This window comes from Microchirus variegatus, assembly GCF_963457635.1.
Source record: "Microchirus variegatus genome assembly, chromosome: 23".
NCBI classification, from domain to species: domain Eukaryota; kingdom Metazoa; phylum Chordata; class Actinopteri; order Pleuronectiformes; family Soleidae; genus Microchirus; species Microchirus variegatus.
This window is the reverse complement of record NC_139824.1, coordinates 8,859,842-8,871,883: the sequence shown is the minus strand read 5'-3', so window position 1 is coordinate 8,871,883 and position 12,042 is coordinate 8,859,842. Positions and strand designations below refer to the sequence as shown.

The 12,042-nt window shown below is 40.5% G+C and overlaps 2 protein-coding genes across 2 annotated transcripts; both read left to right on the top strand.

The window, feature by feature from the left end:
• Positions 1-1,394: 1,394 nt before the first annotated feature.
• On the top strand, positions 1,395-2,138 carry fgfbp2b (fibroblast growth factor binding protein 2b; the record flags this gene model as incomplete). The annotated part of the gene is made up of 1 exon (XM_083909135.1): positions 1,395-2,138. One exon carries the CDS (start codon positions 1,395-1,397, stop codon positions 2,136-2,138), a length of 744 nt encoding a protein of 247 aa, XP_083765261.1.
• Positions 2,139-6,178: 4,040 nt separating this feature from the next.
• On the top strand, positions 6,179-6,871 carry LOC310943538 (fibroblast growth factor-binding protein 1-like; the record flags this gene model as incomplete). Its single annotated transcript, XM_083909137.1, has 2 exons — positions 6,179-6,681; positions 6,772-6,871. The coding sequence occupies 2 exons, from the start codon at positions 6,179-6,181 to the stop codon at positions 6,869-6,871; spliced, it is 603 nt and encodes a 200-aa protein (XP_083765263.1).
• Between the last annotated feature and the right edge of the window lie 5,171 nt (positions 6,872-12,042).

The window sequence follows — 12,042 nt, the reverse complement described above, 5'->3', positions numbered from 1 at the left end:
CACACACTAAACAAAGGCCAGAGTTTGTGGCGAGGGTAAAATATGTGAATAAAAACTTCAATTCACAAAGTTTCTGCTTTGCTTTGTTTTGTTTTGTTTTATTTGTTTCCTTCCGTAAAGTAAACTCAGTCACAGGTATGAATGGGGAAAAAAAGGATTTCATCCACCAAGAAACACAGTACACCTGGGATTAATCATGTAATATAAATCCAAGCATGTACACAGAAGCTAAAATGGCCCACGTCGCTCTCCTTTTTCTTTTTTTTTGGTGGGGTTGACAGGTTTGAAGGAAGCAGTGATGGTCTTGGCAGTAGCTGCAATTTAGGAAAACGTCTGTAAACGCACACATCTTTCTTACAGGAGAACGTTTTCTCTCCCCCCAACAGATTGATGGCTATGAAAATAAGTCGTCCTCGGGGCATGTGTGCATTTTTACATATGTGTGCGTGCAGTCTGTTTTTCCGGTTTGCGCTTCATATGGATTATATGCGTTTCTTAAAGGCAGTGTCTGTTTAAAATCTTGCACCGGCACTAAACCAAGACGGGCTCTGAAATTGGTTTTGGCAAAACAAAACACTGATACTGAATACTGTCATCCTTCCTTGTGACATACGATTATCAATAGGTTAGTGGTGATAGTAGTTTGTGCCAGTTTGTCTCACTTTTTTGTGCCACAAAGTTGAAGGCGGGACAATAATAATGTTAACTTAATGTAAAATGTGAAAATAATGTCACCTATTTTTGATTATGGCAGAATCAGGGTACATGAATTCTGTGCACTAAGAATATCATTTTGTGCCATTTCTTTTGGAAAGTCTTCTTGGCCTTTAAATGAAGTTCTGTGCGTTTGAATAAAGCCACAGCATTAGTCCGTAACTCTGATGCAAAACCGACGTTGCATCTTCGGGAGAACAGATTTTTTGTTTTTCCAGGGTCACAGATCGACTTTTAACTCTTCGGCAAATAAGCTGCAGCTGCAGTTTGGCTCTCGTCCTCCTCGCCTCATCCTCAGCAGTCAAAGAAACTCTTATGTGCGATTATATAATGTCCCACCACAAACTTTGGCTTCATGTGTAGCCTCCTTCAGCCCCGTCTCCCCGTCCAGCAGAACCGCTGACCCTCACCCCATTTCCTCCATCAGTTTATGTTCTCCCCCTCTCTCTAGCCAACCCATCTATCATTTTTTTTGTGTGTATATGTGTGTGTGTGTGTGAGAGAGAGAAAGGAAGAGGGAGGGGTCAGTGCAGGAGGAGGAGTTTGGGTCTTTCACCTCACCTGAATAATACCTTCTTTGTGAGCTGAAGCTTTATAAAGCCGTTCACGTATGCGTCCTACCCTGGCACACGCTGACATTCTCACATCCATCCATCCATTCACTCATTACTAACACAAGCATGGAAGCTGTGGCACGAGTGTCGCTGCTGTTCCTAGCAGCGACTTTTTGTGTGTCAAACGCTCAGACCAGCAACGCCAGCAACGACAGCAAACAGCCGCAGCAGCAGCAGCAGCAACGAAGCGTCTGGGATGAGCCCATAAGATTCAACACCAAGGCCAAGGACTCCTGTACGATGGTGGTGTCTGGAGCTGGGGACTATACTCGCCTGCGTGTCTCCTGCAAAGGTCCTAGCCAGGGCCAGACGGCGGGACGCTCCTACTACTGCGACTTCCAGGGAAAACCCAACCTGTGCCGCCCGTACAACGTCAACCCTCGCCACTTCTTCACCCAGATGATGTGGGACTTGAGGAAGCTCGGCCATGCCTGCCAGGGAGCCAAAATCTACCGCCCGCAGATGTGCAAGAAGCACCCCGACGAGGCCCAGATGACCTTCCTGACCTCCTGGCCCAGGTCCTCAAACCCCAAGCCCTCAAAGCCCGTGCAGGAGGCGCGAAAACCTGCGGTGCCGGTCCAGATCAAGCCCGTGGCTACTCTTAAACCTGTCAAGCCCCAGACCATTCAGCCCGTCAAACCTCAGCCAGGGAAGGCCCCCCAGATCAAGAAAACTACCCCCAAGCCTGGGAAGACCACTACTCGTACCACGGAGCAGCCAGAGTCCCCGTCCTCCCGTATGGCTTCTGAGTACTGCTGGAAGAGCTTCCACGGCGTCTGCTCCTACGTCATTAGCTGGTTCCAGAACTGAGGCGGAACTGCAGGCAAAGGTGAGTGAAGGAAGACGTTAAACTCAAATGATATCTATTACTTTTTGTGTCTGTAACAGGCTTTATCTTTATTAACACTTGAAAATTCATGCGTTTCAGCCACAGATCCAGTCAGGACTCTTCTCGTCTACATTTGACCACTCCGGAATCTGAACAGGAGCCTCTGGAGTCCTTGTGAGGTTCGACTCCCCCACACTGCAGTAACATCTCTACACCTGTGTGTGTGTGTGTGTGGTTTACAGATGTCATGTAATGTACATTCCATTTTTTTTAATATAGAACACTCACTCGCGGCAACGCAAAGGGAAAATACAGCAGGGATGTGATTCTGTTTGTATACAGTGTGAAATCGCCCTCTTTGTGTCCCATGTCAACAATGTTAATCACCGCAGGAAGCGAAAAAAGATGTAAAGTCAATAAAGTCAGAGTGGTGATTGCTCCTCGTCGTCCGTGTGGTTCTGTTTCTTCGTCTGAGCTTTTTTTTTTCAAAGAAGGCCTTGTTTGGTTTCACCGCCGTCTGTAACAACAACGACGTCTGGTGCTCGGAGGAAGCCGTTAACCTCGCAGACACAGACCTGAGGTGACGATAATGCGGCTCAGTCACAAGAAGGCGCCTCGGCGAACCTAAACACTTTCTTTGTGTGAGCTGAGGAGTCGGGTCTTAAGAGCCACTGTGTGCAGGAACAGAGGACGTCTGTGTGGAGGTGCAGGCCACACACACACACACTCAGACATAAACACACTCAGACATAAACACACACATGTAGTGGGTAAAGAAAGGAGACACAACACTCTTAACTCACGTCAGTGCAGCTTCTTCTTTAATTATTTAATCATCAGTTATTACAAACCCATCGTGTGCAACTGAGTGTGTAAAATTAAATTACATGGAAATACAAGTACAACGTTTTGTATAAAATGATGTGATAAGCATCTATATCCATCCATGATACATTGGGCTCTTTTCTTATTATATTCTCTTTTACACCCAGTTATTTTGTCTGGAAGTTTACATCCATGTCTTCAGGGCCGTTTGAAGGAATTTGGGGGCCCCAAGCAAAATGGACATACGGAGCCCCCACCCCCTTAAGTTTCAGTTTCATATGATTTATTATTATCTTATTGAGAAATTCACTTCAATATACCGTCTACATATATTCAAGGCTCATTTTTATGGTCATTTCAATAGTGCACGTCGTCAGGAGTTCAGATATTATGATGGGCACAACAGAAATATAGGTGATATTATATAAGGTGATGGATAAATAAATAAAAAGTACCAAAATCTTAACCTGAATACAAAAAAAAAACCAAGCAAACAAATATAAAATGAAGGACAATAAACAGGCTGACAGTCATACTTTTCTAACAAGCCCTGAACAACACATGCCAAAGTGAAGTCACTTATAATCAAATACATAAAAATAAATGTTATATTTGAGTCTGACACACGGTTAAAGTTGATGCTTTTGTATTTCCAACCTGTTTTTTTCAAGCATGTAGATGAAAACCCCGGAGATAAAATAGAAATATACACCCATTGCATTTTCTTCATCTCAGGCAGCAACTCAGTGTGAGTGTTTTACTCTGTGTAATTGATGGATAATGGATTTAATTTCTGTGGATTTTATTGGGTTAATAACTCTATACTCTCTGCACCAATTTAATATTTTATGTTCTTAATATTTTACTTGCATGTTTTAAGATAAACGTTGATGCTTTATATTTTAAGTCGTCACATTCTGGATGTAATTGTACTGAACTTAAAAGTGTGGTATGACAGTAAATATCTGTCAGTTGTATCCACATTTATCAGTAAAACATTTTTTATAAACAATTTTTAATCTGAGGTAGATTATTCAGCATACTCTAATCATCAGTGGTCTGGATTTTCAGCACTTTGTGTCAAAGTTGGGACTATTTTTCTCACAATGAAGTGTTAGTGTTTTAGTGCCAACCAGCAGGGGGCGTCACAGCCACTTCACCACATCAGCCTCGGTGACAGTGGTGCAGGTGGAGAAGCAGAATAAAAGGAGAGTGTAAGAGAGAGAGAGAATTTAGAAGTTTGAACAAAAACAGCTCTTTAATTATTTTTTTTCTGAAGTTTGATGAAAGTTATATATAACTTCCACCAATAAAGTATATGTATAGTAGTATATATTAGTCAGATGTGTAAGTAAATATTTCTTTATAATAATTTACAACCAGTGATTATTTTCCTAATAAAAATCCAGTTTGGCTTCTGAAAAAATAATGAACTACGAGACCGAGCCGAATCTTTTGAACGGCTCTTTGAGAGGAACGGCTCCTCCAGATCCGGCTCCTTTCAAAGAGCCGTAAATCCCAGCTCCATCTCATCATCACGCACAGCCTGTAAATCAATCTGAGTCAACGTCTGGAAACCAAAAGGTGGCGCTGTTGAGCAGAGAAGAAACTCTCCTCTCACCCATAGACACACACACTTGGTTTACATGCATCTCCTGTAGATTTACTCTGCACCATCAATTTGATAAAACAGCATAAGAACCAAAGGATTTGCCACTAAATACTCATTTAAATCTAATCTGTTCTTATAATTTTAACATATCCTGATGTAAATACAAGATGAAATACTAATTTCACTGCTTTTTGAAGTACTCAGTATCAGCAAAAACTCAAATTTAAGTAATAATACAAAGTGGTACATCCCTATTTTATGTGTCCAAATGTGGTGATGTCTCACTCTGTTATTTACATTTGAATTATGTATTCTGTTCTTATTCTTAAGCATAAACACACAGCTGCTCAGTTTTGGGGAAAAAAAGGTTAATCACAGTTATCTTTAAAGGGATTATTAAGTAATAATCACTATTATTATAAATCATAAATCCTGACACACCTGGAATCCTCATTTATCCACGTCACGATTTTCCTGTAAGATTTCCATTTGCCCTCGTCTCAGCTTTTCTCTGACACAGTGACTCACTGCAAATAAACTGACGTAATCTGTCAGATTATTGGACAGATTTCCATGGTTCCTTCCTCGTTATCACACACCTTTGTGTCTGGTGTTATGTCATTAGGTACAGGAGAGATAAAAGTGATGTATTTGTACAAACCTGATGTGCTCTATATTCTTACTTTATATACTTTTTATGTAACTGTCTTGATACACACACACACACAGATCCATCACTTTTACACACATACAGTCGTTCGATGTTGGGCTTGTAGTTTGGACATGTCAGTTCAAGACCCAACAAACGTGTGTGTGTGTGTGTGTGTGTGTGTGTGTGTGTGTGTGTGTGTGTGTGTGTGTGTGTGTGTGTGTGTGTGTGTGTGTGTTAAGGTTAGCATTAGGCCAATAGTAGTTAAGGTTAAGGTTGGATTAAGTCTTCAGGCAATGAATGTAAATCAATGTAGTGTCCCCTGAATTGATGGAAACCAGTGTGTGTGTGGGGGGGGGATGGGGGTGTGTGTGTGTGTTCTTTCATGTGTCTGTTTGTAAGGACCAAAAATTGGTCGAGATTAGGAGATTAGGATTAATCTAAAGACAAGGTTTGGGCATTCAGTTGTGTTGGTTAAGGTAATTGTGAGGATTGGAACGCATTGTGGTGTGTGTGGGGGGTGTGTGTGTGTGTGTGTGTGTGTGTTTGGGCGGGGGAATGGTGGGCGTGTCGCTCTCCATGTATGAAAGCCATGTGTGGCACAACAGACGGTCACAATGAGCAGCTTTTACGCACGGAGCTCTCGGTATTTTACGGTAAGTTATGTATGTATATTGTGTGTGTGTATTTGTATTGAATCAGAATAGAACATGTTTTATTGCAAATTATTTAATTTTTTTAAACACAAGAAAACAACAAAACAAGAATATTATAATGCTCAGTAAAGATAAATAAACATTTTCTGAATTTGAGGGTTTAATATTTTAAGGATTTATTCCCAAAAACTCCACAATGTATCTCTTATTTTGCACCACTCTGTCTCCTTTTCAGGTAATATTATTATTATTAATAATAACTCTTCATTAAAAGACGATATGCTGCTGCTCGGCTCTGTCGCTCCCTGGATGCTGCTGGTCTTCCTCGGACAGCATCTGTCTCTGTCCTCCGCGTCAGTGCGCACTAAATCCCGTGGCGCGGGCCGCGGCAGGTTCACACTCGAGGACAACATGCAGTGCACGTGGACGACGAGGGACTCCAAGCGCGCGGTGAGGCTTCTGGTCAAGTGCGAGGACCCGGAGGCGCGCGTCAAAGGCGGGATCACCGAGCTGAAGTGCGAGTACAACGCCAAACCGAAGTTATGTCCGGCCTTCAATTCTGATCCCGCGGGCTTCTGGAAGCAGGTTGGCCGCGCGCTCAATAGACTGCAGGGCAAAGTGTGCAGGGACGAGCGCGCGCTGGTGAAAGCTGGCATGTGTAAGCGCGCGCCCAGGGACGTGAATTTCAAGTTGGACATCAACAGCGCAGTGGAGTCCGCTCAGTCAGGAGGAGACATGGAGACCACGACACCACCTCAGCTCTACACCTCCACCACCACCCAGTCCTCCACCTCTACCTCCACAGGGTCCTCCAAACAGTCCTCCACCTCCACCTCCACCCAGTCCTCCTCCACCTCCTCCTCCTCCGTCAGACCCTCAGCCTGCCACAAGAAGAGCGCAGAGGAGTACTGCAGCAGCTCCTGGGCCAGTGTTTGCTCCTTCTTCTTCTCTGTCCTACAAAACGACTGTTAGTCTCCTCTCATGTCATCGTGTAATGTTATGTTTCAGTGTCACTACATTTCTAACCTCAGGGTCAAAGGTTAATATGATGGTGCCCAGACTGACCTCCAGCAAAATCATAACTATGGGAATTATGGCCCAAACAACAACCTGGTACATTCAGTGTGCCATCATCAAGTTTGTGTAGTGGTTAAAGGTGCATTCTGTAATAAATCTAAAGAAACTGGCCATAAAATCCTCCTAATATGTCACAGAGACTCAGGAATAATGTTTATATAACATACTGAACAACAGTAAAGCCAAAATATTTGCATTGAAAAAATATTTTTATGTTTTGAAATCATGTTTTGGCATGTGGCGCCACCTACCGCCGTCTACCAATCATTGCAGTCAGTAGAGTCTCAGCTGAGCCGAGCAACCACGGGTTGCCAGTTACGTCAGAAAACGAAACCTAAAAGACCTCAGTATTTTGAATTTGAGTGTAGTAACCGTTTTTGGCCACATTCTTACATATGGCACCTTTAAATATTAGTAATTGTAATTGACACACGTTTGACTCCCATGTTAAATCTTTATGTCACTGTCTGTAACTTTAATAGTTAAAAAAAAACTTACCCAATTTAACCAGGCGTTGACCAGAATGACCCATAGTTATGTTCCAGTTGGAGATCAGGTTTAAAACACCATTAGAGCGTTGCTATCGACAACCAACGATGCATTTGCGTGTTCACTCCCAGCTCCGACGTCCGATTAAGTAAATGGAACGCAGCGTTAGAGCGACCAATTGGCAACATGTCCTGATATGGATCGGATTACACTGTAAAAAAAGAAAACTCCGAATTTCAAGGCATCTTGATGCAATCAATTTTTGAGTTGACAGCCCAACAAAAGATCTCAAGTTTTTAAAAATTCTCCAAATGTTATTTTTTAATAAATTTTTTAAATTATCTGAACAAGATTAGTTAGCCAAACTGTTTGAAAAGAGAATTTTGAGTTGGCACAGCTCTCACTTACAAGTTTGTCTGACACAATAATATTAGTTGATGGAACTTTTTTTTAAAAACTTAGATCTTTTGCTCAAAAATTGATTCCATCAAGTTGCCTTGAAATTTTGAGTTTTCTCAACTTTTTTTTACAATATACTATGATCAAGGACAGATTGTGTGATTGAAAAACGGTGTATTTTAAGAACAGTACACATTTTTCTTTGTCTACAGTGAGAGGACAAATAGGGGGAGACATGTCTTATGTCCTAAAGCTACAAAGGAAAAACCACTGTCAAAGAATATATCAATATACAGCGCTTTAAAGAATAAAATATCATAATATTTTAGTGTATCTATATTTTCTTACACCCTGTTAGTAAATATCCTGTATATTTTTTTTACTTCTACCACACATATTTGAAACCTGTCAATGTTTCTTTTCAGATTAAAATATTAATCTACAACATGACACAGAACTTTATATACAGTATATATGACAATTATATATTTGCTAATAAATGTTTTTTTTCCTCAATGATTTCTTTTAAATGTTAAAACTTAAAAGCCATTTTATTAGGTACACCTGTTCAAACATGCTCAGAAAAAAGAGATGCCATTAATTGCCATTAAACAGTTTAATAGTTTGACGTCATTGACCTTTATTAGAAAATAGTACATTTAAATTGTGTTTTTATTTTTTTACTGAGTATTTTTTTTACCGTAAAGATCCTGAAAACTGTCACCACTGTTAACTGAAAACAAAAAAAAGTAGTAACTTTCTTCTACCTCTGGTCAACTCAGTGTAACACTCTGCTACAGAATCGACATCTCTGTTTGTATTCATGCATCACAAATAAATGTTTGATATGTTTTTGTCGCCTTATTCATCCATAAAATATTCATATATTTAAAAAAGTCATTTTTTAATTTATTTTACTGCTCTCAAGTTGCCCATGATTGAATCCACCTTAAAAACATGTAAACATGCACATTAAAGGTACAATCTGTGCTTCGTATACTGAATTTAAATGTACATTTCAAAGTGAGTGAAAGTGTAAGGTGGTGAAATTATTCTTTAAAGCAATTAATAGCTTGGAATTTAACTTCTCCCTTAAATATTTCATAATTTAGCATTTTTAAAAAAAGGTTTGTGTGCAGTTATTATGAAAAGCTACTGCGGTGAATAAGTTGTTGATGTGCTCTGTTGGAGAAACACAAGAACTGGCAACATGTTTTAACATAAAACTCATGTAAACTCATAAACTCAGTTTCTTTTTAACTAATTCTGGCAAAAAAATTAAGTTTTAGAGCTTAATAATTGACTAAATGTCATTGATTCATTGATTTAATGTCATGGTTTAACTAATTTACCGTACTTACCACACACTATAGGATGGTATATATACTATATATTATATAGTAGATGATGACACTGAGGATGATGGAAGATGGTTTTGGAGCAGTTGTGCAGAGTCTCCAATTTCATGCATCTAATTAGTTTCTCTGTGACAGCAGCAGCTGCACTAAGAGACAGACTGCACGTAAAGACTGCTATAATCCAGCATTGTGTGTGTGTGTGTGTAATCCCTGAACAAGTGCAACCACAGATGTGAATTTTAATGTTTTCCTGTCTGTTCCGGAGGGGGGTTCGGTCACCTCTGACCTCCTGCCCCCTCGTCCGCTCAGACAGACACTTAAAAAGCCGGCTGGAGAGCCATGTCCACGTTTTAAACGGAAGTCCCTCTCTCTTTGATGAGACACAAAAGGCTGGATTTTTTTGACGGACATATTGTTTTATTGACTCCTTCTCCCGAGCTCAAGGACGCATTCCAGCGACGTCGCTGCAGTCGGGGAGGAAGTATTTACGTAGAGGTCAAAGGTGAAGGAAGGAAATGAGGAAACCATCCAAAGGTCTGAGCTGTAAGACTCCACCACCTTCTCTGCTAATTTACCTTCATGGTGAAACTGCATTTCCTTTCCTTTAAAAGTGCATTATGTAATAAATCTAAAGCAACTGGCCATAAAATCCTCCTTATATGTCACAGAGACTCAGGAATAATGTTCATATAACAAACTGAACTCACCAACAACAACAGTACAGACAAAATATTTGCATTTAAAAACATCTTTTGCAGGGTTTGGCTCCAGGAACCCCATGAGCCTCATATGGAGGATAAAATTGTAAAAATAAATGAATGAATGTATGAAATAATAACACATAGACAGCCCTGTCATGTTTTTCGGTGTTTCCCTGCTCCAACACACCTGATTCAAACAGTCAGCATCGTCAACAAAGCGCTCATTTGAATCAGGTGTGCTGGAGCAGGGAAACAACGAAAACATGCAGCAAGGACAGGAGTCGTCGAGGACCAGGATTGTGAAACACTGGACTACAAGGTGAATCTGAGACTGAAAGTAAGTGGCGACTGACACAAAAACAAGTTTAATAGTGATGCAGAACAGAGGGCTGGTTAAAATGATGAATAAGTCATCAAAAATCCACTTCCACCATGGCATTTTTCAACATAGACAGAAAAGGTTACATTGTGTTGCTTTTAATTGTGTTATCAGGGTATCCTGATGTTCATTTCAGTACCTTTTTAAGACTTTTTCAAGACCTTCTCAAAATCTTTTAAGACCTTTTCGCTGTAATCAGCAACTTACAGAACAGTTTTAGTTTGCAAAGAAATCTATAGAGCACCCTAACCCAAAGAATAAATTAAACCAAGGGCAAGGTTTATTAAAATAAACAACGAGGACCCAAGTATTCACGATTTTGGACTTCATTTCGTGCGATTTTCGGATATCGTTTTGCGCCAGGAGGAACGTGTTCCCATACTTTTTGCCATCAAACCCTATGGACAAAATTGAATACCTCATGAAATCGCAATTAAGACTTGTTTATACTTTTTAAGGGCCTTCATTTTCGCAAAATTGATTCATCGACTTTTAATACTTTTTAACACCCCACGTTATTGACACCCTGGTTATTTGACCAGGTTTAATGATGTTAGGAAGGGGGCGACAGAGGAAGGAGGCCGTCTTTTTTCTGTTTTTCTATTTGTACATCGAACTTGGGTTTCGTGAAAGGTGCTTTTATAAATGGTCTGGTCCACAGTCCAAATCACTGGTCCACAGTTCCGTGAGCTGATTTTGGCAGGAATATACAACTGGCATCATATAATATATGAAGAGACAGCAGTATTCATATAAATTCATTCATAGTCTGGCACCAGGAAGTAGAAGGAGACGACGTATAGACTGCGGCGGTGGTGTCTTTCTTCGACAGCACAGCAACCAAAAGAGCCATGATCCATTTAATTTGTGTCATGACTAACATGTACAGCAGGTACGAAACATACAGAACAGGAAACAGATTAAGTACAGACTAGTTTATAGAGAGATGGACGCGTAGTCGGACTTACACGGCCAATAAATTGATTTCCTCCTCTGGATATATATTTGAAATGTGCTAGGAGTCTGATTGCATGTCTTAGTCTGACTATGGCCTTAGCTTGATTAAACTGTGCATGTAAACATACTGAGTGTTACTGGAGTTGCAGATACTGTAGCAAAAAAGGTTGGTTCTTTGTTTCCCCCAAATGTAAACTGTTTAGGCCCAAAAACAAATCAAAACCTTGTCAAACCACCTCTCCAGTCAAGTTCCAGCCAGTAAGACCAGAACTGAACTTCTCTTCTATTAAGATTCTGAAGAGATTTGGTGAACGTCCTGTCTGTAGTTCAACCATTAGTTTCACACCCTCCACAGAGTGTGGGCCGATAAAAGGTCAAATCAACATCATCATCATCATCATCATCATCATCATCATCAAAAAACGGATTGTATCAATGGTGACATGTTTGCTCACGATAGCAGGGTGTGAGTGTGTAATTCAGCCGCTCTATCATTAGTCGGTGTTTTGAATGGATCTTTTGTTGCCTGCAGTGCCAACTCTACACTATGTAGTAACACTTTCATACACACAGGTATGAAATGTGCTCGGAGCAGATAAAGATCTCTTGATTGTGGTATTTGTGTGACTCATGGATTGTTATCATTAACTGTAAGAAAGGTTTTTTTTTGAAAATTGCTGGTGTTATAGAGGCAGAACTGACGGGTCAACAGTTCAAAAGAGTGAAATCGATCCACAAAAAAATAGAAACTTCCTGTCTCAGCCTTGCATTTGTGTATCTTAG